At 41.0% G+C, this 26,644-nt stretch overlaps 3 protein-coding genes and 1 pseudogene across 3 annotated transcripts; 1 reads left to right on the plus strand and 3 right to left on the minus strand.

Annotated features, from left to right (window-relative positions):
* Positions 1–12,912: 12,912 nt before the first annotated feature.
* LOC141002671 (olfactory receptor 11A1-like) lies at positions 12,913–13,839 on the minus strand. The gene has a single exon (XM_073474043.1). The coding sequence runs from the start codon at positions 13,837–13,839 to the stop codon at positions 12,913–12,915; it is 927 nt and encodes a 308-aa protein (XP_073330144.1).
* A 2,517-nt stretch (positions 13,840–16,356) lies between these two features.
* On the minus strand, positions 16,357–17,283 carry LOC141002681 (olfactory receptor 6N2-like). Its single transcript, XM_073474058.1, has one exon. The coding sequence runs from the start codon at positions 17,281–17,283 to the stop codon at positions 16,357–16,359; it is 927 nt and encodes a 308-aa protein (XP_073330159.1).
* A 1,778-nt stretch (positions 17,284–19,061) lies between these two features.
* Positions 19,062–20,713, minus strand: LOC141002053 (uncharacterized; annotated as a pseudogene).
* Positions 20,714–23,645: 2,932 nt separating this feature from the next.
* On the plus strand, positions 23,646–24,575 carry LOC141002054 (olfactory receptor 4D6-like). The gene has a single exon (XM_073473213.1). The coding sequence runs from the start codon at positions 23,658–23,660 to the stop codon at positions 24,573–24,575; it is 918 nt and encodes a 305-aa protein (XP_073329314.1). The 5' UTR covers positions 23,646–23,657.
* Positions 24,576–26,644: the final 2,069 nt, after the last annotated feature.

Raw genomic sequence — 26,644 nt, forward strand, 5'->3', positions numbered from 1 at the left:
GCTGTGGCTAGAGCATCATAACCCCTGAGGAACAAGGGGTCTGACATAATCCTTCTTTAATTATTATTTTTGGGCTCTAAAGGGATGTGAATCTATCTGGGTTAGGGTTAGGGAAGAGATTGAGGCTGTTGCTCTTCTTCGGTGTTACCTGCGCTTTCAGTGTCATACAACCACTTGTAACTGTTACACAAACCTGGTTATTATGGCCTTGTTTTTTGTTTTTTCTAGGCCTGTTGAGGTTTATTTCAGTGTTCAGTGCCCATCGTTCAGAGGCAGTTTTTCTGTTCGCAGTGCTCTGAAATGTGAGACTACCTCCTCACCACCATTATACCCTGCCGAATATATATGTATTTTTTCATAGCTCGCAACCCCAAACCTTATTTGGCCTGTGCATTATTGGCGTATCTTATTTTCATATATCAACCCTGAGTGACACTAAGATTATTTCTTTAAATGTCAAGGGGGTCGGCCATGTTGTAAAAAGACAGAAGATCATTTCTTTATTAAAGAGAGGATGCACAAATCGCCCTTCCACAGGAAACACATCTGACAGATTTGGAACACATTAAATTAAGGAGAAGCTGGATAGGCCAGGTGTTCTATTCATCCTTCAATTCACATAGTAGAGGAGTAGCCATTCTCATTCATAAGAAATTACCGTTTACTCTGGAGGAGGTTATTAAGGATGATGAGGGACGATTTGTTATTATCTCAGTTTTCCTTTATGGGGAGCGAATCCTCATTGGCTCTGTCTATGGCCCTAACGCATCCGAGCCCTCTTTCCTCTCTGGACTGCTTGCAGCGGCATCCTCACGTTTAGCCCCCTTCACAGTATTCGGAGGAGACTTTAACTGTGTTCAGGATGCTAGTGTTGACCAATCCCCATCAAAACCTGCTTTTATATCAAAAAAGACCGCAAGGCTGAAGGAGCTGTGTGCGGATCCGGGTCTTTTTGACGTTTGGAGAATTATAAACCCAACGGCAAAAGACTACACTTTTTACTCCCACCCCCACCAATCTCTATCAAGAATCGACTATTTTCTAGTGTCTAGAGAGGTAGTGGATTGAGTCAAAGCATGCTCAATTGGAATATGTACATTGTCTGATCATAACCCGGTATCTATGACTATATCCCCACCCTATCTCGATCCCTCCACACGCCACTGGAGACTTAACTCCTCACTTTTAAGTAGCCCCCCATTTTTGGATTTTCTGGAGAAGCAATGGGAACTTTTTATGGCAACAAATAACACACCAGGTATAAATCCTTCCCTGTTATGGGAAACGGCTAAGGCGTTTATGAGGGGGTCCATTATATCTTACACAGCAGCTCATAAGAGGGATACAATCAGGAAGCAATTGGAATTGGAACATTCGATCCAGGATTTAGAGAACAAGTTTAAAGGGTCTCCATCTAAACATAATCTTAAAAACTTAGAAGCAAGAAGATCAGCGCTTAATCAACTCTTAACAAGCAAATCAGAGGCTTCTATCCTTTTTGCCAGACAGAGGCTATATGAACACGGCAATAAGCCTGGCCGCCTTCTTGCCCGCCTGGCAAAGGGCAGAAATGCCATTAATTTAATTTCATCACTTAAAGATAGTAATGGAGACAAAGTTCATGAATCAAAAAAAAAAAACAATATTATGAGACAGTTCTACTACAAGTTATATTCCACCGAATGCAATACATCGGATGAACTAAGAAAATCCTTCCTGGATCAAATCAGTCTCCCCACTCTTACAGAAGAACAACGGGAGCTCCTGAATAGACCGGTTACCAGGGAAGAGGTCCTGGATGCCATTCGCACACTTCAAAGTGGGAAAGCACCAGGGCCGGATGGCTATGGGCCGGAGTATTATAAAAAAAAATGAGCAGAGTTGTGGTGGGCCCTCTGACCGATATGTTTTTGGACTCCTTCAGGAATAGATGTCTCCCTCTATCTCTAAATTTAGCCAATATCTCTTTAATCCTGAAGAAAAATAAACCACCAGATGAGTGTGGTTCTTATAGAACTGTCAGCCTTATAAATGTGGACAGCAAGATACTTTCTAAAGTGCTTGCCAGAAGATTAGAGAATTATTTACCTTCGCTTATAAATGACGATCAAACAGGTTTTATCAGGGGGAGGCTCTCATACTCTAATGTGAGAAGACTTCTTAATGTGGTACAGTACTCCTCGGAGACGAGACACCGGGCACTAGTTATATCAGAAAAGGCGTTCGATAGGGTGGAGTGGAGGTTCATGTGGGATGTCCTGAGCAGGTTTGGATTAGGAAAGGGGTTTATAAATTGGATAAAACTTATTTATCATTCACCAGAGGCCTGTGTCTTGCATTCTTCTCCCTTCCCGCTCGGTAGAGGGACAAGACAGGGCTGCCCGCTCTCTCCGGCAGAACGCATCGGAAATAGTAAGGAAATACACGGCGTTACTTTAGGCAAGACCACTCACAAGATAGCATTATATGCTGATGACGTTTTACTTTTTCTCTCCAAGCCTGAGGTATCAGTCCTGGCCACTCTGTCAACTATCAACTCATTTGGCTCCATATCTGGCTATAAAGTAAATTACACAAAATCCGAGGCCATGCCCCTGGGGAATTACGGTAGCACAAGCTCAGATACGAATTTTCTGTTCAGATGGGCCACTTCAGGCTTTGTTTATCTTGATATTAGAGTGTCACCTAATGTTGAGGACCTGAGGAGACTTAATTTTGTGCCTTCAATCAGAACAGTTAATAATGACTTTGAGAGATGGCATGACCGTCCCCTCTCCTGGATGGGCAGAATCAGTCTCATAAAGATGAACATACTCCCCAGGTTGCTTTACCCTTTGCAGATGTTACCATTATGGTTACCAAAGACGATTATCTTAGATCTAGAAAGGGCCTTTTCACGATTTATTTGGCACAATAAAAGACCCAGAATCAGAATTAAGACTTTACAACTGCCAGTGGAACGAGGGGGCTTAGCCCTACGCAATCTGAGATTTTATAACTGGGCCTGCCACATCCGAATAGTCTGGGACTGTCTCGAGTCTCATTTGAAATCTGAAGCGGGTATTGATGAGTGGTTCTCCTCTCCCTACTCCCTGCTGAGTAAACTCACTACTTATGGAAAAAAGAGGTCGCCAGACATTAAGCGTAACCCTATTATTTATAACACTATCAGAGTCTGGCGAGACATTACAAAGCATTTTGTGGAAGACCCATCATCCTTTGCATTAACGCCGGTGAGTAGGAATGAAGAGTTCGCCCCAGGAATTAATAATAGTGTGTTTGATAGTTGGCATAAGAAAGGCATCAGGCCTTATTTGGGATGTATACCAGGGTAATACACTGATGTCCTTTCAACAGCTTCAACAAAAATACAACATTGCATCTGAACACTTTTATGGGTATCTTCAACTCCGTAGTTTTATTCTGTCAAAGGTGAAAAATCTCCACACAGGCACTCCCTCTCTCAGTGATATAGATTTATTTGTACTGAATCGAAAAGACACAAGACATTTTCTCTCTCATTCCTATTCGCTGCTCTACTCCTTAGATCCATCAGATATAAGGAAGGTGATACAGAAGTGGGAACGCAATCTTGGTGGGCATTTTAGTGAAGATTTGGTAGTCTCTACCAAAACCACATTTATTTGTAACCGAATGAGAGAAACCCAATATAAGATACTCCATAGATCCCACATAACACCATTCATTCTTAACAAGATGGATAAACGGACCTCTCCCCTCTGCATCAAATGTAAATTGTCTGTTGGGACAGACATTCGCTGCTTCTGGGAGTGTCGTTTGATTGCTATGTTTTGGAACAATGTAGCCCAGGAATTGAGTAAAGTTTTCTCACTTAAAGTTACAAAGGATTCTGGCCTCTTCATATCAGGCTTGCCTTCAAAAACATTATCACTGAGTAGAACAGATTTTAAACTTTGGGACAAACTTCTGTTTCGACTTCTCTATATATTTTTGTTGTACTGATGGTTTTATTTAATTTATTTAGATATTTTAAATTTAATTTTTATTGTTTATCTGTTTTTATTTTATTTACTTATTTATTTTTATTAACGTCATCCACCATTATTGTCTCGTGTACTTGTATAATTGCTATTTTTACTTCCACTATACATGGATGAGAGAAGGCACAGTATGTGTATTGGGTGACTGATGCGACAGTTGGGGGTGACGTTGGGACTCCTCCCCCACTTTTTTTTTTTTTTTCTCTGTTGCCATTTTTTTTTTACTTTCTGGGGTAAGAACAGTCATGAGCTACCTGAAGTCATTTTGGTTTGGATGGTGGTTTACTTTCCTTCCTGTTTTGATATCTTTGTGAATATAGAGAGCACTTGTATGTTGTTTATGTTTTGTTTCGATAAAAATCAATAAAATGTATTTAGAATAAATAAATAAATAAATAAATAAAATAAATTAATCAATACAGCGAAAAATATAAAAATGAGGAAGATTTACGCATGAGCAATTCTCTGGAGAGCACTGTCTTGAAGCGATTAAAAATAGAAGAGAGTGTAAAAAGAGTAAGGGAGTGAGAGAGCGATGCTCTCAGTTTACTAAGAGCTCTCAGTTTTATTATCAATGATAGCAGGCGTGACTCAAGTGGGCGGGCTGCCAGCAGTCACGCTTGAGACAAGATTATAAGTCTAAACTCACAGAAACTAACTAAAACTAAACTATCATTTTAAATGTTTCAAAATTGTGTTTCACCTTTCCCAGAATTTCACCATGGCTTAATATGTGGGTTCCTTATTAACACAAATCACATAGCATCACTAAATCATTAACATTCAAAGAAAAATAAAACTTGATCAAAACATCTAAACACACTTGATTATATCGTAGAACTAATCACTTATACACATTTCTTTTAGTTCTAGCCTAATACTTATGACAGGGAATATTTTAAACATTGACTTTTAACAAACCAAAATCTGATAGACAAAGTCCTTTGAAACTTTGTCCAAATCATACCAGGACTCCCCATTGGAGGGTACTGTGGTTCCACGGAACACAGGACATTTTCACACATTAAATTTATCTCAGTCAATTTTCATCGCAAAAACATTCAATTATAACATATAACTGTCAAAAGGAAGTCCTCTGGTCCTCTGATGTTTCGCAAGCGTGGAGTCAATTTTGATCAACTGAATCTCTCCTGACCCTTAAGAAAGGTGTGACTGTCTCCAAGGGGAGTAAAAACGGTGTTACCAAAGGGGCCTCTGAAGATGGGTGCAGATACCAGGGAGGGTATCTGAGAAGCGTCTATTTGATGGCTTTAAATAAACTCAAAGGAATGTTTAATGCAGAGAACAAGGCCTCAATCAATAGAAGAGACGAGAGGCATGTGTCCGTACATATCCCCCACTTCGCTCTGAATGACCGTCGTAGCGGGAACTTCGGATCGATGAGGTCATGCCGCTCATCGTCGAGGAGCTCAGGTGGCACACTTTATGATCAGAGTTGGTGTCTTTCTTTGGCATGTGCTAAGGTCTAATCGTATGAATAAGAAAGAAAAATATATATATATACAATGATGAAAATACTAACTCGGTTAGTGGAAAGTTCTAATCTTAAACTTATAGGGTTAAGGGGCCTATTCTAGAGCTGTCAATAGTAACTGTTATCAACTAGCTGTAACAGGGCAGGAGTCGTTATCACTAACTGGTCACTGCACTTGAGTAAGAGTGTTTTGCTCTAACTCAAGTGTGTGTTCGTTGAAAAATTTAGAAATCTTGATTTCGCTTTCATATTGGTTTGGATCCAAATGATAGAGAACTAAATTTTCAATGTGTAGGATAACGTTCTCTGGTGATGGTGGATAAAATGTCCTGCACCAGAAACAGCGGGATAAGATACGGAGGAATCTTATTCATGGCTGAGCTGTATAATGAAGCTCCAATGTCTCTCAGCATATCTGTCATTAACAAACTGACCAGTTGTGTGTGAGCATAATCAACCGAGATTACCGAAAGGAGAATGTTTACTTATGTAATCAATTATTACCCTGTACATATAGATGTACTTTTCTTACATTTTTATTCTATTTGTATTATTCTTGCTTACATATAGTTCTTAATTAAAGACTTTTGAATGGCAGCAGCTGTAACGCAAGCAATTTCCCTTCAGGGATCACTAAAGTATTTCTGATTCTGATTATCGTATGGATGGTTTTGTTCAGAGCTTCGCTGTGGGTGTTGACCACCAAAATGATGCTCTTCAATGATTGGCTTATGTTTGTAGCTCCTGCTGTTGTTGGTTGATTTGTGCTCTGATGTCTGGGATTTCAGCTTGTAATTCACGTATATGGCGATTTTACTGTGAATAAACTGACAGCATGGACTGTAGAGAGTCTAAGATTAAACAAAAAAATTCTTACAACAGTAGCTCTATCAGGAGTCCACAAATGAATTGTTTAGGTCTGCAACTAAACCCACTCACGTCTGATTGAGTGATAGTGAACTTCTGCAACTGCTGCAACATGTGAGTCGTGCCTGTCAGCCTGACAAACACTTTCTGTGTGTGAAGACGACAGCTGGTGATCAACAGTCTGGGTTGTTCCTTGAGAACAATCCCGGAGTTTGGTTTTGATTCTTCTTTTGATCAATTTATTATACACTTTGGACCAAAGGGGCAATCGTGTTAGATTAACCCCCACTTGGAACCAATTAGTTTGGGTGAGTCAAATAACTGTATTTAGTTTAGCAGGTTAAGTTAGGAGGTTGATTTACAACGCCTGTTTCTCAAGTTAACTTGTAAATGACACAAACAGGGTGTAGTACCACACCTTGTCCCCAACTTGGAGTTTGTCATGGGACACTTTTTGGTCATAGTAGGCCCTGCAGCCCCTTTGTGGGAAGGGAGCTCTGTGAAGCAGGTTCGACGGTTGGGCCTGGCGGCAAATCAAGCAGTCTTTGATATAGTCTGCTACATCTTTCTGCATGTGTGGCCAATAGACTACTTGTTGGAGTGCCTGGTATGTTGCTTTTGCTCCTCTGTGTCCTGCGCATGGAGAGTTATGGGCCTGCATTAGCATCACCCCCCTGTGGCTCTGAGGCACCACGAATGCAAGGGAAGTGAGAGCATCAGAGACATGCACAAGGAGCCCTTTGATGGTGCACAGGGAAGTGCGTGAGTCATACAAGTGTTTCAAGCCCGGACCGGAAGCTGTCGGTTCCGAAGAGTTGGCAGGAGCATTGGCTGTTGCCTGAGCTCGAGCGACAATGCCAACCACTTTGGTGGGAGGGTTGGGAAGAGATTCAGGGTCGAATTGCCAGGGAGTTCCATCAAAGGCATCAGGTGCCAAGACATCTGGCTGAAGTACATAGCACTGAGTTTCACTGGGTTGGGGAAGATCTGATAATATCTGTGGTCGGTTACTCAAAACCTGTGCAAGAGAACTGAGCCCAGTTTTTCATATGATTTTTAATAGATCCTTAGAAATTCAGCAGGTCCCCCAGATTTGGAAGGATGCCGTGGTGGTCCCGGTCCCCAAATCTAGTTGCCCCGGAACACTTAATGACTTCAGACCGGTGGCTTTGACCTCAATTATTATGAAAATTTTTGAAAAACTTGTACGGCTGGAAATCTTGAAAAACACAGAGAGCGAAATGGATCAGTTGCAATTTGCCTACAGGCCCAAAAGAGGAGTGGAGGATGCCACACTCACTCTGCTTAATTTGCTCTTTAAACATCTTGAAGGAAGTGGGTGTCATGCCCGGCTTTTATTTATTGATTTCTCCTCTGCTTTTAACACAATACAGCCGCACATTTTAACACAGAGGCTTTTAGAACATTTTAATCTTAGTAAAAATCTTGTGGGCTGGATTTTAAACTTTCTAACAAACAGGACACAGAGGGTCAGAGTTAATGGGGCTTTATCTGACAAAGTGTGCTCTTCCACTGGCTCACCACAAGGGTGTGTATTATCACCCTTGTTATTTATTTTATACACAAATATGTGTCAGAGCACTTTCAAAAATCACCTCATTTTAAAGTACGCGGATGACTCTGTGATTGTTAGCCTGCTCCAGGGAAGTGAACATAACCACGGCCCGGTGGTCAACAATTTTGTGAAGTGGTGTGAGGACTCTCACCTACACATCAACATAACTAAGACCAAAGACATGGCTATTGATTTCAGGAAGAAGGCCAAAACACCGGAGCCTGTTACGATCAAGGGACAAGTTATTGAACAGGTGCAATCTTATAAGTATCTTGGGACAATCATTGATTCTGCTTTAAATTTTAAAGAGAACTGCAAAGCTGTGAGCAGGAAGGGACACCAGCGACTGTTCTGTCTGAGGAAGTTGTCCCGGTTCCACATTGATAGGACCATGATGAAACTCTTTTACCATGCTTTTATTGAGTCGGTTTTAGCTTTTTCACTTGTGTCATGGTTCGGAAACCTGCCTTTAAGAGAAAGCAACTCACTTAACCAGATCATTAAATGGTCTGGTCGGCTGATTGGAGAGACACAGCTGAGCTTGGAGTCACTGTACACCAATCAGTTGCGGCGACTGGCCAGCTCCATCCCCAACGACGTCTCCCATCCACTTGCGTGTGACTTCCAGCTCCTGCCATCTGGACGAAGATTCACAGTCCCAAGATCCAGGACCACACGCTACAGGAACAGCTTTGTCCCTGCTGCTGTTTCCCTCTTGAATCAGTCCTAATGCACCTTGAGGTTTATTTTATTTATTTATTTATTCCGACCAATTTATTTGGTATGGTTTTTAAAATATACTTATTGTCCCTTGCATTGCATTGTATTTTATCTTATGTTCTTTTAGTGAACGGCTCTACTCATGTCTTGTCTGTCCCGTACTGTGTTAACTTGTCCTGTCATCAATGTTTGTGAGATGCCCTCTCTCTCTCCCGACACTGCACGACAAATCTACCTACGGGTACTAATAAAAGTGAACTGAACTGAACTGATCTATGGGCAGCGGTTGGTGGACCTGTGCCCAAATCTTCAAGTGTTTGAAGTCAATCAGTGGCTCAAATCGGTTGAGGAGATCTTTACCCATGAGAAGAGGGATGGAATCAAAGGGAGACACGTACACGGGGTGGGCGAGGTTCATTGATCCAATAGTGAAGTTAATCAGTGCCCTAGCGGTCAAGGTAGTACTGGTGGACGAATATGGTTGGACTTCAAGTGAGCAGTGTTGCAGCTATAAGTTCCTGTTGGATTGGCGTACCATTGTTCGCAGTTTGTTGAAAAGCGTTGGTGACATCAGGGTGACGTCTGCACCTGTGTCAAGGAGTGCTTCATGTTCAAGCTCATTTTCAAGTGTAGCAGATAGGTAGAACCTTTTCTTTAAGATCGCCTAAGAACTGTTGAAAAGGTGGTTTGCCCTGAAAGATTGATGGGCCTTCATTGGGAGGAGTCTCGTTTGAGTCTAGCTGAACCACTATGATTGTACTAGAGGCTGGCTTTTTACGCCCTTGGTCTGATTGCTCAGGTGTGCCATTCTTGGCCATTGGGGCCAAAGACCAGTTAACCCTCTAGGCGCCAGAGTTTATTTAGGAAAATATTCCGTTTGGATTATAGGATTTCAAAAGGCTGTAGCTTGGAAGTGGTGAGAGATAAATCCATAGTGTAAATGAGAAAAATATTCATAATGACCTAAAGTTTGTGATGGGAGTAAATTTAATCATCTAATTTGCATATTGTGACGTCACCAGGTGACTGAAAGTAACTTTCAGTAAAACAGATTTTTGAACATATTTACACAGAAAAAAAATATTTATATTGTCATCCTCAAAATAAAGGAACAGGAGTTTGATTGGAGTAAATTTACTAATCTAATTTGTATATCACCAGGTAAAATTCAGTAAAACGGAATTCTGAACATATTTACACAGTAGATTTTTTTTCATATCATTTCATTTTTTCATAGATTTTTTTCATCCTCTCATCCTCAGAGTAAATGAACAGGAATCTGATAGGAGTAAATTTCCTAATCTAATTTGTAAAAAGAAAAAAAAACTCTCGCTGTGATCAGTGTGTGTTGCTTGTTGAAAAGCTTCTGTCAGACAGGTAAGACCTGAACCATTCCAGAGCAGTGCCTTTAATGCCAACACATTGCTCTAGGCGAGAGATGAGGATCCTATGGTCAACTGTAACGAAAGCAGCCATAAGATCTAAAAGTATAAGAATGGCGGAATCGCCTGAGTTGGCGGTTAATAAAAGATTGTTAAAAACCTTTAAAAGTACAGACTCAGTGCTGTGCAGGGGTTTAAAACCAGACTGGAACCAATGCATGTTCAGGTTCAGTGGGGCCCAAGTACAACTCCTCTTCCACGACCACATTGGGTTGGTTGGATGAGGTTTTTGGAGGGGAAGGTGCTGGATTCTCAGGAGTCATCAAGCGAGCAACTACTGAGGGGAGGTCAGTTTTCTCCTTATCTCCTCTGCGCATTTGTTCAATCATGCGTTTAATAGCATCAAGGTCTTTCTTGCTGATACCTGATTGATTCAACTTATCAGGGTTGGTTTGATCGCCATTTTCGCCTGTTGCTTCCTCATCAGACGGGTTTTCATGTTGCCCGTTTCTGGAGGGATAGCTTTGAGCCTCATGTTTGTCTTGTTCCCTACCATTATGTGTTTGACGGTTTTTCCATTGGTTAGGTGGGAACTTGGCTCGGTGGGAGTCAGGAAAGTGACGTTTTGCACTGAATCGTGGTTGGTACTGACTTCTGCCAGACCGGGATGTTTGTGAATACCTTTGACCTGAATCAGGTTGGTGAGACAGAGGGCTTTTCTGCCTTGCAGGTTGATAAGGTTGAGAAGGGGGTATGACGGACCCATGCGGTTCGACATCCGAAGCTCCTTCCAACTCCAGAGGCAAAGACATGGTGGAAATACTCAAGATATTTGTTTCTGTAGATTTGACCATGGTTTGTCTTTGTTTAGCAAAACCTTTTGTGGCCAGTTCATGTAGTTGTTGACTAGTGAGGGTTTCTGGACGTGCCATGACACCAAGGTGATGGCTAGTCATGGGATGGAGGTTTTGTACAAACAGTGACTTGAAGTGTAGTTCTTCCTTTATTTCTGTCTCGTTTTTGGGTCCGAAGTAGGCTTCATGAAGCCTCTCGTAGTACTCTTGAGGAGATTCTTGTCTTCCCTGTTTGACAGCCAAAGTGGCAGTTAGACCTGTCTTTGGTGTATAGCTTTTAAATTTGTTCGTCATGCTTGCAGAAGGCTTCATAGCTCTCTTTGACATGGCGAGGTGGTCGTTCAATGAATTTGGTGACTCGCTGGTTAGAGGTTACTCTAATTAGGTAGATTTTGTCATCCGCTGTGGCATTTGGGAATTTCCTCAGATAGCACTCTATATCTTTCAGATAAGTGTTGGTGTCATGAGTGCCACCAGGCTTGGGTTCGAAATGGGTAGAATCAGTTTTATGAACTTTTCTCCCTGGTTAATAATATATTAAAATCCAAAAGACTAGGTTCTGGCTAAATACTTGTTTTAACTTTGTTGAAATCTGTAAGAGTGTAGGGACCTCCACATTGGAATGCAAAAAGATAAGAGTCGTAAAGCACGGGTGTCAGCTGAGGATTAGGTCCAGAGAAGGGGAGTCAATTCACTCTGGAAATGTGTGTGTGTTAATTCAATAGGAGAGAACAAAAGGTTAGCAGTTTTTTAGTCTCATTTACAATTGCAAAGACATTCAATTATAACATATCACTGTAAAAGGGAAGTCCTCCGGTCCTCTGATGTTTTGGCAAATGTGGATTCAATTGTGATCAACTGAATCTCGCTTGACCCTTAAAGGAAAGGTGTGACTGTGGGGACCTCTGAAGATGGGTGCAGATACCAGGGAGGGTATCTGAGAAGTGTCTATTTGATGGCTTTATTACAAAAGAAAATAAAGTTCTTCTTGCCAGATGGAGGTAGGGGAGACTGCAAGGCGCCCTTTGGAATAACAAAGCCAGCTTGAAACTCAAAGGAATGCTTAATGCAGAGAACAAGGCCTCAATCAATAGAAGAGACGAGAGGCATGTTTCCCTACAATGCCGTTCAGCTTTCTGACTTCCTGTCTGGCTCACTCTGCTCTGTGCGGATTGATGCAGCTGCGAGTCGCCAGAGCCAATAGTGGCTTGAGACAGGCCCGGTGGAACCTTGGGGTTACTCTACATTAGCTGTAAGCTAGTTTGCAACAGCAGTCCCCAAGTGTGTTTGTGTCTGCGTCTTTGTGTTTTGTGTAGTGTGGATAACTCTGATGATGACGACCAACAGATGAATTTTGATTCCTGCACAGTTCTGACTTGGCTTGAAATCTAGAGCTGAGATTTCAAGCCAAGTCAGAACTGCGGGCAAGATTATGGGAATAATACACCACCATGTTTCTACAGTAGCCCAGAACACACCAACACACACAGACGGATTTCCTCTTATAAAACCAGCTGGGAATAACAAATGTCATTTTTATTTTTTTTAAAAGTTTAAGATTCTTTAAAGAACATAAGATTAAATGGAAAAAATTCTGGAACACAGGCATGTGCACGCTGTCAGTGTTGTCTTAACACGTCATTATATGGCTCAAATTCAATATTAAACTTCATCAATACATCCAGAGTGGTTGATACTAATATGAATATCATTTCTTGTAAACAGCGTCCAATTTTGTCAATGAAATTCATCACAGTAAAGTAAAATATATATTTTTTAAAGTCTGAAAAAAGTTGTGATGACTTGATAATGATGAATAAAAAGATGTTTCGTCCAGAACTACAGCACACAATTACAATGTTCAACCTCTGGAGTCTCATTACTGTTTATGAGTCCGTCATGGAAATTAATGCATATGTTAAATACCTTTCAAGAATTCACATCTCTTCATGATTATTTCAGAGGAAGTGACTGAACATCAGTCATCAGTGTTACATCAAATGACTTTGGCTGGACAGAACAACCTCTTCAGATGTTTGGTAATTTCTTTCATTTTCAGTCCGTATATAATTGGATTGAAGAGAGGATGATACAAAACAATTTGTAAAGTCATTATAAAACGTGCAGTTTTTGGAAAATCCGATTTCACTCGAGCTATAATGACATCATATGTAATCAAACAGGATAAACTGATTAAAACTATCAGGTGTGGTAAACAGGTCTCTGCAGCTTTTCTCTTGACTTCTCTACTACATCGATAGGATATTATAAGGATCTTTGTGTATGTAAAACTTATGAAGATCAAGGGGAGTATTGCGAGATTTAATAAAGCAACAACACCATATATAGTAATTACTCTTGATCTTAGACATTGAAGTCTGTAAATTGCATTATTACAAATTATTCCTTTTAACGTAAAGTCACACAGTTTAGCTTCAGCACTAAGTATTACGAGGACTGCTATCTGACAAGCAGGCAGAAGCCAGGCTAAAACCAGGAAAATACTGATGGTTGTTTTTCTCATGATAGTTGGATATTGCAGAGGTTTACATATAGACACATACCTGTCATAGGCCATGGCTGACAGCAGTAAGAACTCTGAACCACTCAAGGAGTAAAATAGAAAAAATTGAAAGAGACAGGCTGAATATGATATGATCTGTTTTTCAGATAAAAAGTCGATCAGAAGCTTTGGGTAGATAGCAGTGCTGTAAAGAACAGAGTTGATTAACAGAGCTGCAATGAAAATGTACATAGGCTCATGGAGGTTTTGGTGAATCCAGATCAGACACACAACAGTAGAATTACAGCAGATTATTAGAATATATGCTGTGAACATGATCATGAAATAAAGATATCTGTATTTGTCCACTTCCACATACCCACTAACAGTTATAGAAGTAACATTAAATGCATCATCCATTAATGTTGTCTAGGACCAAATGTTCTACAATAAAATGGGCAGATTACAAAAACAGAGTACATGAACAGTAACTCAAAAAGAAGTCTCAGTATAACAATGACACCAATCTAACCTGCGTTGGAGTGTCTCACACATTCAAATGGTACTTGACCTTAAAATGCAGTGTGTGTGTGTGTGTGTGTGTGTGTGTGTGTGTGTGTGTGTGTGTGTGTGTGTGTTATTAAATTCAAAAAATGATCCCTATGAGTCTGTAGAATATTTTTATTAGATTGCTTCACTCTCCAAGGATCTCATTGAACCTCCCATCAAAACAGACACTAATATGTAAAGAACTTTCTCAAACTCTCCAGAAGTCACAGGATTGGTTCACCTCTTTTACTTGAGCATGTGTCCCATTACACAGTCTGTCCAATTAAACTATGAGCTGCTGTAGGCCACTACAACTAAGCAGTCCAAGCCGTTCCATGTGAACAGGTGTGATGGTGTGCCATGGTCTGTTTGGTGCCTGCTGAGACGTGAGATTTGGAGCGATAGTGACCTGGGGCTGGCAGTTTGAGATCCCTGGTAGAGAACATGGCCTATGGTCATCCAGGACAAATAAAGCTTAGCTGAAATACCTTTAAGCATTTGTTTGATTAAAATAGAAGTTTCATAGTTTTCTGAAAAATAAAAGTGGAAACACTTATCTGGAATCCTATGTATTGCTGCTAGAACAGCAATTACAAGGAAATGGCTCGAGCCAGATGCCCCATCTATAGAGAACTGGTACGATATTATTCATGAAATCTTCGTAATGGAAAGAATGACCTTTTTCAATGAGGCTCCAGGAACGCAAATTCGAGGAAATCTGGAAATGTATATTTCCCCGAAACGCCCTTATTTTGTTTTGTTTTTTAAAGTTTATTCATCTCTTTATAACTTGTCTATATTTAATTCATTTTCTCAAACTCAAGACACCCCATGTTCTGTCTGTTTTGTTTTGTGTTAAAAAACTGAAAAAATGGTTCACTCAATGAAAGGACATATCTAAAGATGAATATGGAATTGTTGTGAAGATGTGAAACCAAATAAAGGGAAAAATGTCAACAACAAAAAAAGAAAAAGAAAAGTGGATCCTGCACCTCTCTGGTGTTACAAGAAACAGTGAGAGACAGCTTCAGGACAAACTTCAGTAACATCGCTACAGTTAACTAATCATAGTTTTGTGAGTGAGTTAGCAAAATAATGGACCAGTTAATGAACTTGTTAATGTTTGCTAATGCAGTCAAATTAGCTCTCAGAGACTCAACATTAAGATACATTATTAACGACTAATGTTACATCCAGCATGTACAAACACCAACTCGTTCTGGGAAGTAACATTACATTTGCAGTGTGGAAGCTTAAAGAAGTTCCAGTTGTACTGGCAAAGCAATAACATTAGCTGTGGGTACAGATATCAACTCTATTATCTCGTTATTGTTTACTCTACAGGCTTACGTTATCACTTGTGTTACAACAAAGTGCATTGTTCGGACATTATCAGCCCATGTTGATGTACCTGAACAGGTGAGCAGAGTAGGCTGATTAGGTGAGAATTGTTGGTGACAGGGCAGGCAGATATGAGCAGGTGACCAGTGATGCCAAACTGTGACACTTCATCTGTTTCCCCTTTTTTTAGTCTGCTGATCATCTAATACCGCTTTTCCACCAAAATTAGCAGGTCTACACAGGTTGTTTAAACACGGGTCAACCCACTAAAAAGCACCTATTGAGCCCATTCCCCCTTCTCGCAGGCAAGGCAGCCGGTCTGTGATTTTTATCTGAAACATCACATTGTACGTCACTGACGTCACGTTTCATGACACGAATGTGCCTGAATCAGTTGTAACAGAAGAGAAAACAACAATAGACACATTGTGAAAGAAGAGTCTGTAAAACGGGATAAACGGATAAATTATTTTGAGCGTCACAACCCCCTCATAATTTGAGCCATCCGGTCCAATAACATTTGGGAAGTGTAGAAGGGCTGCACGATTAAATTATTTTATCCCCCTTCAAGATAGCCAGGTGCTAAAATGGAAGCTCATCCAGGTATTTTCACAGACGGGATGTCGAGCTTTTTTGACTTCTAAATACCACTGAGCAAGGAACTCATGAACGGGGCTCCACCTCCAACACTGTGTCCAGTAATAAAACGTCCTCGGATAGATGCATCCGAAATTCCTTCTTTATTTACACGGACATTCAAAGTGACATGCTCTTTCGCCCTCTTCACACAGCTAGCCATCCAATGACTAACAAAGCTGCAGTTGACATAAACAAAAACATATTTTTCAATAACTGCAGCATATTGTGTACATCACTACATTGTTTAAACTGAAGACTGAAACTGTAAAAATGTTTTTTACAGAATGGAAACAAATTCTTCCATTAAATATCTTCCATCAGATCTGAATATATTTACATATCAGCATTACTTTTACAAAAGACACAAGTGTACGTTAGTATCCTAACTGTAACATAACTTTTAATACATCAGATCGCTTTGGCTGGACAGAACAACCTCTTCAGATGTTTGGTAATTTCTTTCATTTTCAGTCCATATATAATTGGATTGAAGAGAGGATGATACAAAACTGCTTGTAAAGTCATTATAAAACGTGCAGTTCTTGGAAAATCAGATTCTAGACGGACTATAACCACATCATACGCACACAAACAGGAAAAGCTGATTAAGACCAACAGGTGGGGTAAACAGGTCTGTGCTGCTTTTTTCCTGACATTTCTATTACTTTGGTAAGATATTATAAGTATCCTGGTGTATGTAAACAGAATGAAGAGAAAAGGGAAAAGTCCAATGTTCAGCAAAGCAATTATTCCGAATATTGATCGTGCACTTGAATTAAAACAGTTGAGATTGTAAATTGAATTATTACAAAACATTCCTTTTAAAGTAAGATAACAGAGTTTCATATCAGCACTCAGTATTACTGGGACTGCTATCTGACAAGCAGGCAGAAGCCAGGCTAAAACCAGGAAAATACTGATGGTTGTTTTTCTCATGATAGTTGGATATTGTAGAGGTTTACATATAGACACATACCTGTCATAGGCCATGGCTGACAGCAGTAAGAACTCTGAACCACTTAAGGAATAAAATAGAAAAAATTGAAAGAGACAGGCTGAATATGATATGAGCTGTTTTTCAGATAATAAGTCAGTCAACAACTTTGGGTACATAGCAGTGCTGAAAGCAACAGAGTTCAGTAGCAAAGCTGCAATGAAAATGTACATAGGCTCATGGAGGTTTTTGTGCATCCAAATGAGACACACGATGGTGAAATTACAGCAGAGTATAAGAATATATACTGTAAACATTATCAGAAAATACAGATATCTGTATTTTTGCACTTCCACATACCCACTAAGAGTTATATATGTTACATTAAGTTCAACATCCATTAATGTTTAAATAACTAAATGTTCAGAAAGGCAGATAACATGGTTGGATCATCATACATGAATGAAAATGTAAAATGAACTCTTGCTGTCATAGAATCAGAATCAGAATCAGAATACTTTATTAATCCCGGGGTAGTAGTAGTAATACTAATAATAGTAATACTAACATTAAAACTGTACATTAGTGTCTTTCTCATTTAGAGCTACCTGAGCTGTAAATGCATTTGGTGTGTGTCCCCTTCCAAAATTCAGGAAATGAACTATGTGAGTCTGTGGGAAGTTTTTATTAAGTTGCTTCAGCCCCAATGGATCTCATTAACTGTTCCATCTCAACAAATTCTAATATTCAAAGAACTTCCTGAACTTATAGCATTGTTAAACTTATTTTTTTCATGTGTGTCTGATTGTATGGTACACTTTATCACATTAATATTCATCTCAATGGAAATTAGTTTATATTTTCTTCAACAACAAAAATATTCCCCTGGTGTTTTTTTGTTTTTGTTTTTTTGTTTTGTTTTTTTGACCTGGCATAAGAGAAATGTCTATTTGTTTGAACAGATGTGCCACTCTATCTACTGCCACTTGAAGAATTATAACAAAATAAACAGTAGTATGTTTGTGTAGTTGTGTGATCTTAAGATAGATGGAATTGTTTGTGACCTGAGATGTTGGACTGAGTGCATGCACCTTAGGTATGTAAGGTCAACCTCATCAGGAACAGATCTTAAGAACTGGTATCCAGCTTCTGTACCATTCACCTGTCCACAATACTGGAATGCCTGAAATAATTGTGTATGGAGGCATTTATGAGACAACCTGATCAGGAGTCTAATTTGTAAAGCGGTGTGTAGGGTCCATGCAAGAGTGCCAAAAACTAAAAAAGTGATGCTTCATGTCTAAACCCATTGGAATGAACCACTGCTGAACCACCCTGTGCTGGAGTTCGGGTTAGTATTACTGCCTGGTACAGTACAACAATAGAGAATTCACTAACAAGACCATGCCATAGTTTAGCATTAAAGTAGTTTATTTAAGTTGGTAGAACATTTGGGAAGGATAGGAAAGGGGGGTTGGGGTTGTCGGGTGAGGAAAAGGGGTCGAAGTTGGTGAATGAAGGAAAGGGGGTTGAGGTTGGTGGATGAAGAGGGGGGTTTGAGTTGGGTTGCAGAGTGGCTGGACTGTCTAGGAACCGGGGAGGTTGAGACTCAGAGTTGGGGCACGTCTCGATGGGCGCACATCTTGGTCGGCGTGCATTCATCATCCCACAAAGGTATTACTAGGCTATGCGGAAATTGGCTCGACGAATATCGCTGAGGTGGCTGTGGATGTAGCTGTTGGCTTGGGAGGACCAGCGGCAGAGGACTTTGATGGTGTGGTCGGAAATTCCTTGTGTGGAGGCGGAAGTTAAGTGGCTGTGGTTAAGGGTAAGCGTTTTGGTGCAAGCTTGGGTTCTGCTTTACATAGGCCTTTGATCAGCATGGTGACATGAGGATGAGAAACGGAGGGGGCTTTAGGTCCAGAGAGCAGTTTGGCGAAGAAGTTTATGGCGCTGAGATATACTTGGATGGTGGATGTTCTGATTTTGAGAACCGTATGGACATATGTGATGAAGCTGGTTATTGTTACGATGTCGATGGAGGGGAAAGGGAGGTTGTGAAGATTATGAAATGACTTGAAACTGCACCATCCGGAATGGTACGATGAAAGGGTTTTAGGAGACAGGCTGTTCAGGATAGCTTGCTGGGATGTGGTGACAAAGTGGAAGAGCTGGGGGTTTAGATGTAGATGGTGGCTGAAAACGGTGGGACTGGTGTTGGGTGAGAGTCCGAGTCTGCTGCCAAGGATTTGAATTTCTGGAATGAGAACCGAGAGAGAGAGTCAGCGATGCGATTTTGGTGGCTGGGAATGTGAGCTGCGCGGATTATGTAGTGGTGCTGGGCTGAGACTAAGGTGAGGCATCGGATGAATTTCATGATGTCCAGTGATTGTGAGCACCCTTTGTTGATGATGTTGACGGCAGTGAGGTTGTCTGAGTGAATAAGGATGACTTTTCTGGACCAAACATGCCCCAAAGAAGTGCGGCAATTATGACTGGCAGAGGAAGGGGAGAGTGAGGACAGTTCTGGGGGCCAAATGGAGGCGAACCATCTACCGTCGTAGTAGCCTCCAAAACCTACTGAGGGTGTGGCATCTGTGTATAGCTGGATGTCCTCTGGCTGGGTGATTCGGTCGCCATAGAAGAAAGAAATACTGTTCCATGAAGACAGAAAGTCACGCTACATTCTCAGTTCCATTTTGCAGGAGTTGTCCTGGGTGATGTAGTTGTGGAGGGATGGAATGGTGGAAGACAGGGATAGTAGGTGGGAGATGAAGGATCGACCCTGGGGGATAATGGGAATGGCGTAGTTGAGGTGTCCAAGCAAGGAGAGAAGCTGGCACTTGGTGCAGCAGTGGGCAAGGAGGTGTTGGAGATGAACAAGGAGGTACGTAGAAGCTTCTCAGCTTCTTGGGAGGGAGGCTTAGAAGGTGAGTGAGTCGAGGGTAATGCCGAAGAATTCGAGGGATGTGCTAGGTCCTGTTGTTTTTTCGGTGGAAAGGGGAACGCCGAGTTGGTTGAAGGTTGATTTAAGAGTGGAGTGACCTTGTGCTGGAGTGGAGGATGGTGGAGTGACTATGAGAAAATTGTCGAGGAGGTGGACGACTTAAGGCAGGTTGTGGTTATTAAGGAGTATCCAGCAAAGGGCTTCGAAGAGGGAATTTAATATTTTCCGGCTACTTTTGCATCCGAAGGCGAGGCGGACTGCAAAGTAGAAGCGGTCTCTCCAGGATACACCGAAGAATCTCCAGAAATCTGGGCAGATGGGCAGGACATTGAAATCACTGGGGATGTCTGCTTTCGCCATTCAGGCACCGTGGGCGGCGAGATGGATGAGGTTGATGGCGTGGGTGATGGTGGTGTAATGCATGGAAAACTCTGGGCTGGGAATGAGGCTGATGATGCTTGGTGTGGTGGTGCCGTGGGAGGAAGAGAGGTCTATGATGAGCCTCTTTTTTCCGGAGTACTTTAGTGTGGCGATGGCGATGGGGCTGATAGGAAGAAGCGGCAGCTAGAAGCGTTGCAACCCAGGTCGTTAAAGTTGTTGCATTACATCCCGCCACCCTGGAAGAGGACTGGCCTCCTCCTTTTGTGGACGCTGCGGGGGAGGGTGCCGTGGGCAGACGGTAGCAAGTTGGCAGGTGGGGGGATAGCAGGCTTGGGGGTAATTGAGGGAGGAGGTGCAGCATATGCCAATTGGTTGAACACGGGGGGAGTATGTGTGGGTGGGGCAAGAGGAGGGATAGAGGGATAGAAAAGGAGGAAGTTGGGAAAGACCAGCAGTGTACGAGCCCTGGCCTGTGGTGGCAGTGGCTGTGTGCACGGTGCCATGGTTGATAGTGGTTGCTAGAAATGAGTAGCTGGAGGTAGCTGCAGGAGCTATGTCAATGGGGGGGAAGGAAGAAGGAAGAGAAGAGGAAAGGATGCTGGGATGGAGGAATGCATGTGTAAGGGATGATTGTGCATTGTACAGGGAAGAGAGGAATGAGGAACAAAGGTGAGACAGGTGAAACTCATGGGGAGCAGTCACAGGGGTCATCGGTGCGCCGCGAGTGTGTGGTGGCCGGAGTGGAGGTGGAAGAACAGGCTGTGAGAAAAAAGCCGGGCTTTCTTGTCAGTCCGATGGAATGGGATGTTCCTTCCCCTGAGGGCATGCTGGAGGTGGGCAACTAGGTGAGATGGCATTGGTGGTGTCTGGCTGGAGCCGCTGGATGGAGAGTAGTGGACGATGCGCTGCCGGGGGACATGGATGGCGGAGCGTAGGCGTGGTGGTTGCCTGGCTGGCCTGGTCAGAGTGGAGATGATCACGGATGGAGGAGATTTGGAGATGACGGATCTATCGTCGAAAAGATCATCATCTATAGGGGTGAGAGACAGCTCTTGATCCATGGAGTAGGTGGTAAGGTTTTCAAAATTAGTTTTCGAAATGCTTGTCTAAGTACAAACAAATGTCAGAACTTGAGACGAAAGGGAGATAAAAGGTTAGGCTTGCCTATATAGGTTTGCACAGGTGATTGAATCGGGGAGACATAGGTGGTTGAGTTAATGAGGCACAAGTGGTGGTGTGTTAGGTTGATGAGACACTGGTGGTTGGTTTGATGAAACACAGGTGGTTTAATTGGATGGGCCCAGGTGGCAAACCAGCGAGGTGGAGTGGCGTGGTCCAGTTCCTGAACTTTAGTTATAATAACTTAATTTCCTTTCAAATACAGACAGAGTTCAGCAGGAGTGAAAATACGGAGTGCTCAGTTTGTCCTGGTCTAAGATGGAAAATCAGCCTCCTGGCGAGTCACTCAAGTCTTGTATGCGGTGAAGGGAGTGTTTGTCTAGCAGTCTTTTTGTTGACCAAAATACAAAGACACAATGACACTTTACGCCTTATCATTCAACTAACCCTCCTGGATTTATTCTACCTCCTTGTACAGTGGCTTTGGAATGGGAGCGTTCTAAATCTGAGGACAGCAGATTGTCACCAAGGTTCAGTCAGTTGGTCCTAGGAGTAATGACATTGTTGACTTCAGCCCTAACTGTTGTAGCCTGTGATGCCTACCTGTTTGTGTCTCAGTCTTTCTCATCTCGATGACTTTGGCTATGTGCTAATGAAGCCCAACTGGGTTCTATTTGAGAGAATGATTTCATGACTAGTGTGATTGGAAATGGACCCATTGACAATTGCCCACCTGCTCTGTAATAGGCCCCACCTAACAAGCCACAAGACTCAAAATATCCGTCCCCAAAGTCCTGGTGTGGGACACTACAGGACACCTACAGTCCAGTTCATGGTGAGGATTCTATGGATCGGACTTGTTTTGGCACTTCCCTCAAATTGGTCAGTCCTTAAGTTGATAAGGCTTACTCTTTACTGTGTGTTAGTTATATAAACACTTACATTTTTCAAAGACCAGACAGATCACATCTCTACAACACTTTTAAAAGAGGACATTATTGTACATTATCTCTAAGTGTCACAAGACATTTGTGTCATATATGGACATTTTTTGTCCATATATGATTGGATTGAAGAGAGGATGATCCATAACCAGCTGTAAAGTCATTATTAAACGTGCAGTTTTTGGAATGTCTGATTCCAGTCTAAGTATTGTGATATCATACGTCCCCAACAATAAAAAGTTGATTACAACAAGCAGGTGAGGTACACAGGTCTCCATGCAGCTGACCCAGAAAACGGAAAAGCAGGCAGATGCCAAGACAAAACCAAGAAAATACTGATCCTTGTTTTTCTCATGATAGTTGAATATTGCAGAGGTTTACACAGACACATACTGTATCTGTCATAGGACAACAGCCAACAGTAAGAACTCTGAACAGCCTAAAGTGTACAATAAAAAATATTGAATGTGACAGATGCATGGTGACTACATGAGCACGATGTGGGGATGCATTGTCATCCATTAACATGAAGTTTGGGGCGTACTGGCACCACTGGGGGATGATGATGTGCTGGATGGTGTCCTGTAGGCTGACGCGTTGCTGCTCCATAGACAAACACCGAATAGTTTTTCCGTCCATCAATATTCTGGCCCACTGTTGCACCACCTCCTCAAGTTCAAGGATTTGGGACGATGTTGACAGCTGCACAGCGCTCACCCCTACACCTCCAAGCAAGTTTCCGATGCAGGGTGATCCTGCTCCTATCAGTGAACGTCACTGACAACCACAGCTGGATGGTCCAACCAACATGTTGCCTGGCCCACTGCAGACATGCTCGATGGTGCGTGGCACTCAAGGGTGTCACACACAAAAGTCATCTGTCCTTCAACTGCCACAAGGGAGTGCTGTTGTCATGAGGGGGTGAACTTCGTCTGCAGCCGTGTTTGAGTATGAATGCCAGGACCCAAGGTTTTCCAGCCATACATTGCATAGTAACAAGCTGATCAATGCTAATCACTTCACCCGTCAGTGGTTTTAATCTTGCTTATCAGTGGACATATATGTCTTGTAATACTGCGATGTCGTCACCAAAAAATTAAATACCTTGATATGAATCTTCGATCATCATCGCCCACCCCTTCTCCAGTTTGACAAAGTTGCTCTCATGTTATTGTCTCTTTTGGTGAAGAGTTTAATGAGATCCATGGAGGGTGAAGCAATCTGATAAAAACACTTCACAAACTCAAACTGTGCCCATTCTGAACTTTAGCTGACAAATACAAATGCAATTCAAACTCAGGTAACTGTGAATGAATAGCAATCAAATACACAATTGTAATTTCAGTATGTCTGTAATATTATCTGCTTATTTTTGACAATCTCAATGGATGAAACATTTAATGTAACATATATAACTCTTGATGGGTATGTAGAAATAGCAAAATACAGATATGTTTATTTTGTGATAATGTTTACAATATATATTCTGATAATTTGCTGTAATTCTACTATTGTATATCTCATTGTGACAAACAAAAACCTCCATGAGCCCATGTACATTTTCATTGCAGCTCTTTTAATCAACTCTGTTCTTTTCAGCACTGCTATGTACCCAAAGCTTCTGATTGACTCTTTATCTGAGAAACAGATCATATCACATCCTGTGTGTCACTTTCAATTTTTTATATTTTACACTTCAGGTGGTTCAGAGTTCTTACTGCTGTCAGCCATGGCCTATGACAGATATGTGTCTATATGTAAACCTCTGCAATATCCAACTATCATGAGAAAAACAACCATCACTATGTTCTTGGTTTTGTCTTGGCTTTTGTCTGCTTGTCAGGTCGCTGGGTCAGCTATGTTGAGTGCTCACAGCAAAGTTTGTAACTTTACCTTGAAAGGAATCTTTTGTAATAATTCCATTTTCAAACTTCACTGTGAGACCTCAAGAGCACTATCTGTGTATGGTGTGATTGTTTTACTCAATATTGTATTTTTCCCTTTGCTGTACATAGTTTTCACATACACAATGATACTCAAAATATCCTATCGAAGCTGTAGAGAAGTGAGGACAAAAGCTGCACAGACCTGTGTACCTCACCTGCTTGTGTTACTCAACTTCTCATTGTTATGTACGTATGATATCACGATACTTAGACTGGAATTAGACATTCCAAAAACTGCACGTTTAATAATGACTTTACAGCTGGTTATGTATCATCCTCTCTTCAATCCAATCATATATGGACTAAAAATGAAAGAAATTTCCAAACATCTCAAGAGGTTGTATAAACGTATGTGAGCATGATCTGGCCTATTTACCCTTGCAAATAATTTTGTCTTAACTATGTGTTGTAGAAATGTGATTCATTTGAAGTATTTTAGTAGATTGTCTTTATAACTAACACACAGAAGGGTCATTGCCAACTCATCCAATATCATGAACTTTTCCCAGTTCATCGATTTTCGAAAAATCATGTTGGGACTTTCAGCATTTTAGTGATTCTTTGTATGTTTATTCTGAACCTCACCAATCATTTAAGAGAGAGAGAGACCCTAAGGAAAGTTGCCAACATCTATTCATCAAAGTAGTTGTTGCTGAATGATTACAGTAATCAAAGGAATTTTTTATTTTTTGCCAAAAACTCATATCTCCACTAATTTTCACTTTCTTGTAACCAAATTTTGGTTCTGTGTAGTATTGATGTAGTTCTGTGTAATATTAATGTAGTGCTGTCACATCCAGAAGTTATTTGGTCGTGCGTAAAAAGAGTGCCACAGATCTTGTTAAATATAGCTTCAGAGCGGAAAAGCCCACTTGGGTAATTTTGAATGTAGATTTACCCAAGAAGATACTTTTTTATGTGAAAGTGTTGATATTCATTGCATATGTATTAAAAAAAAAAAAAAATTCAAAGACGTTATTTAACTCCATTGTTTGTTTGTTTTTAAAGTAATTTTTTCTTTTTTTTCAATTCAATTCAATTCAATTCAATTCAATTCAAAGGGGCTTTATTGGCATGAAAGTTTTACAACAATGTTGCCATTGTTGTTAAACTTTTCATTTTCATTTTCACCGACTGTAAAGTTACATTCAGTGGTTTTATTTCATCTGTAGATGTGTGTACTGAAGTCAAGATATAGGAAGGTTTAATGACATGAACTGGGAGGCCCTAGTTGAGTAGGCATGGAATGACCCAGAAAGTGAAAGGTCAGCGTTAATAATTAATGACACACCATTTGACACAGTTACTCAAAAGTCATTTTAAGTCAGATAATTGCAGGTGTTAGTTGTACAACAACAGAAACGTGTAACTAGTGATCAAAATTCATATACATGAAATTATCTGGTTGTATTGATGAAGTTAATGGCCATAGAGTGAAAATAGTCATTTTAAATGTTAAAGTTAAGACTTAAAGATAAATTAATGGTCATGGTCAACATCTAAACTCTAAAGTCTTGAACACAAAAGCAGTAGACTGTGTTTCACTGATGTTCTCTTGTAATGTGTTCATATATGGAGTTCAAGTTAATAAAGCAGTAATGATATTGATGCCCCCCACTGATGTCTTATGTTTCACACCAGTGATAGTAACATGTCATTCCATATTATGTTTGCACACAAATCTGACAAAAGAGTTAGAATAATTAAATGTTTTACAACTCTGATGTCAGGATGCTTCAGTATGAACGATGAAGAGCCACAGTTTTTGTATTAGCTTGTAGGCGTTATAATTAATAAATAAGTTTTAATAACTTGTGAGCTTTATAAAGCTTCATAACCCCAGAAAGTTTCAAATGAGTCATCAAATAAGTTTTGTCTGTGACGCTGACATTGTAAAGTGACTTTTTATAACGTTGTGCTGAACTCTTTCCATCACATGTTGGTAAATAAGCTCCTTCATTGGTTTTGATGATTCGACTTATCGCTGGTTCAAATTAAGTATTTCTGGCTTAGCTCAAATTGTTGTTGCCAATGACTTAAAATCAATTACCCCACTTAGTTAAGGATTTCTATTAGGTCACCTGCTATTTACCCTATAGCAGGGGTCACTAACAGGCAGACAGTGGTCCGGATCTGGAACCAAATGCCATCCTACCCAAACCCAAAACTGATAAATTATCAACAATTATTCAATTTTGACAGAACTTTTCTATTTTAATAAGCGCTGCTTTCCTAATCTTTACAGCACTGGTTTAGCAGACCCAGGAATCTAACAGACCAAATAGCATGTTGTTGAGGTTAGGGTTCCTGTTGGACCCAGAATGCAGAGGGCCAGCAGGCAGGCTGAGTGGTCAGGTAGTGACGAGGTGAATTCACAGGTGAGCAGGTGGAGCTGCAGTCAGATAAAAAGTGAGATACAGAAGAG

The sequence above is a fragment of the Pagrus major genome, chromosome 9 (genome assembly GCF_040436345.1).
Source record: "Pagrus major chromosome 9, Pma_NU_1.0".
Classification (NCBI taxonomy): domain Eukaryota; kingdom Metazoa; phylum Chordata; class Actinopteri; order Spariformes; family Sparidae; genus Pagrus; species Pagrus major.

Bases quoted from the DNA above. Each gene is read 5' to 3' on its own strand.
- LOC141002054 (XM_073473213.1), top strand. From the start codon at position 23,658: ATGGATGAAACATTTAATGTAACATATATAACTCTTGATGGGTATGTA.
- LOC141002671 (XM_073474043.1), bottom strand. From the start codon at position 13,839: ATGGATGATGCATTTAATGTTACTTCTATAACTGTTAGTGGGTATGTG.
- LOC141002681 (XM_073474058.1), bottom strand. From the start codon at position 17,283: ATGGATGTTGAACTTAATGTAACATATATAACTCTTAGTGGGTATGTG.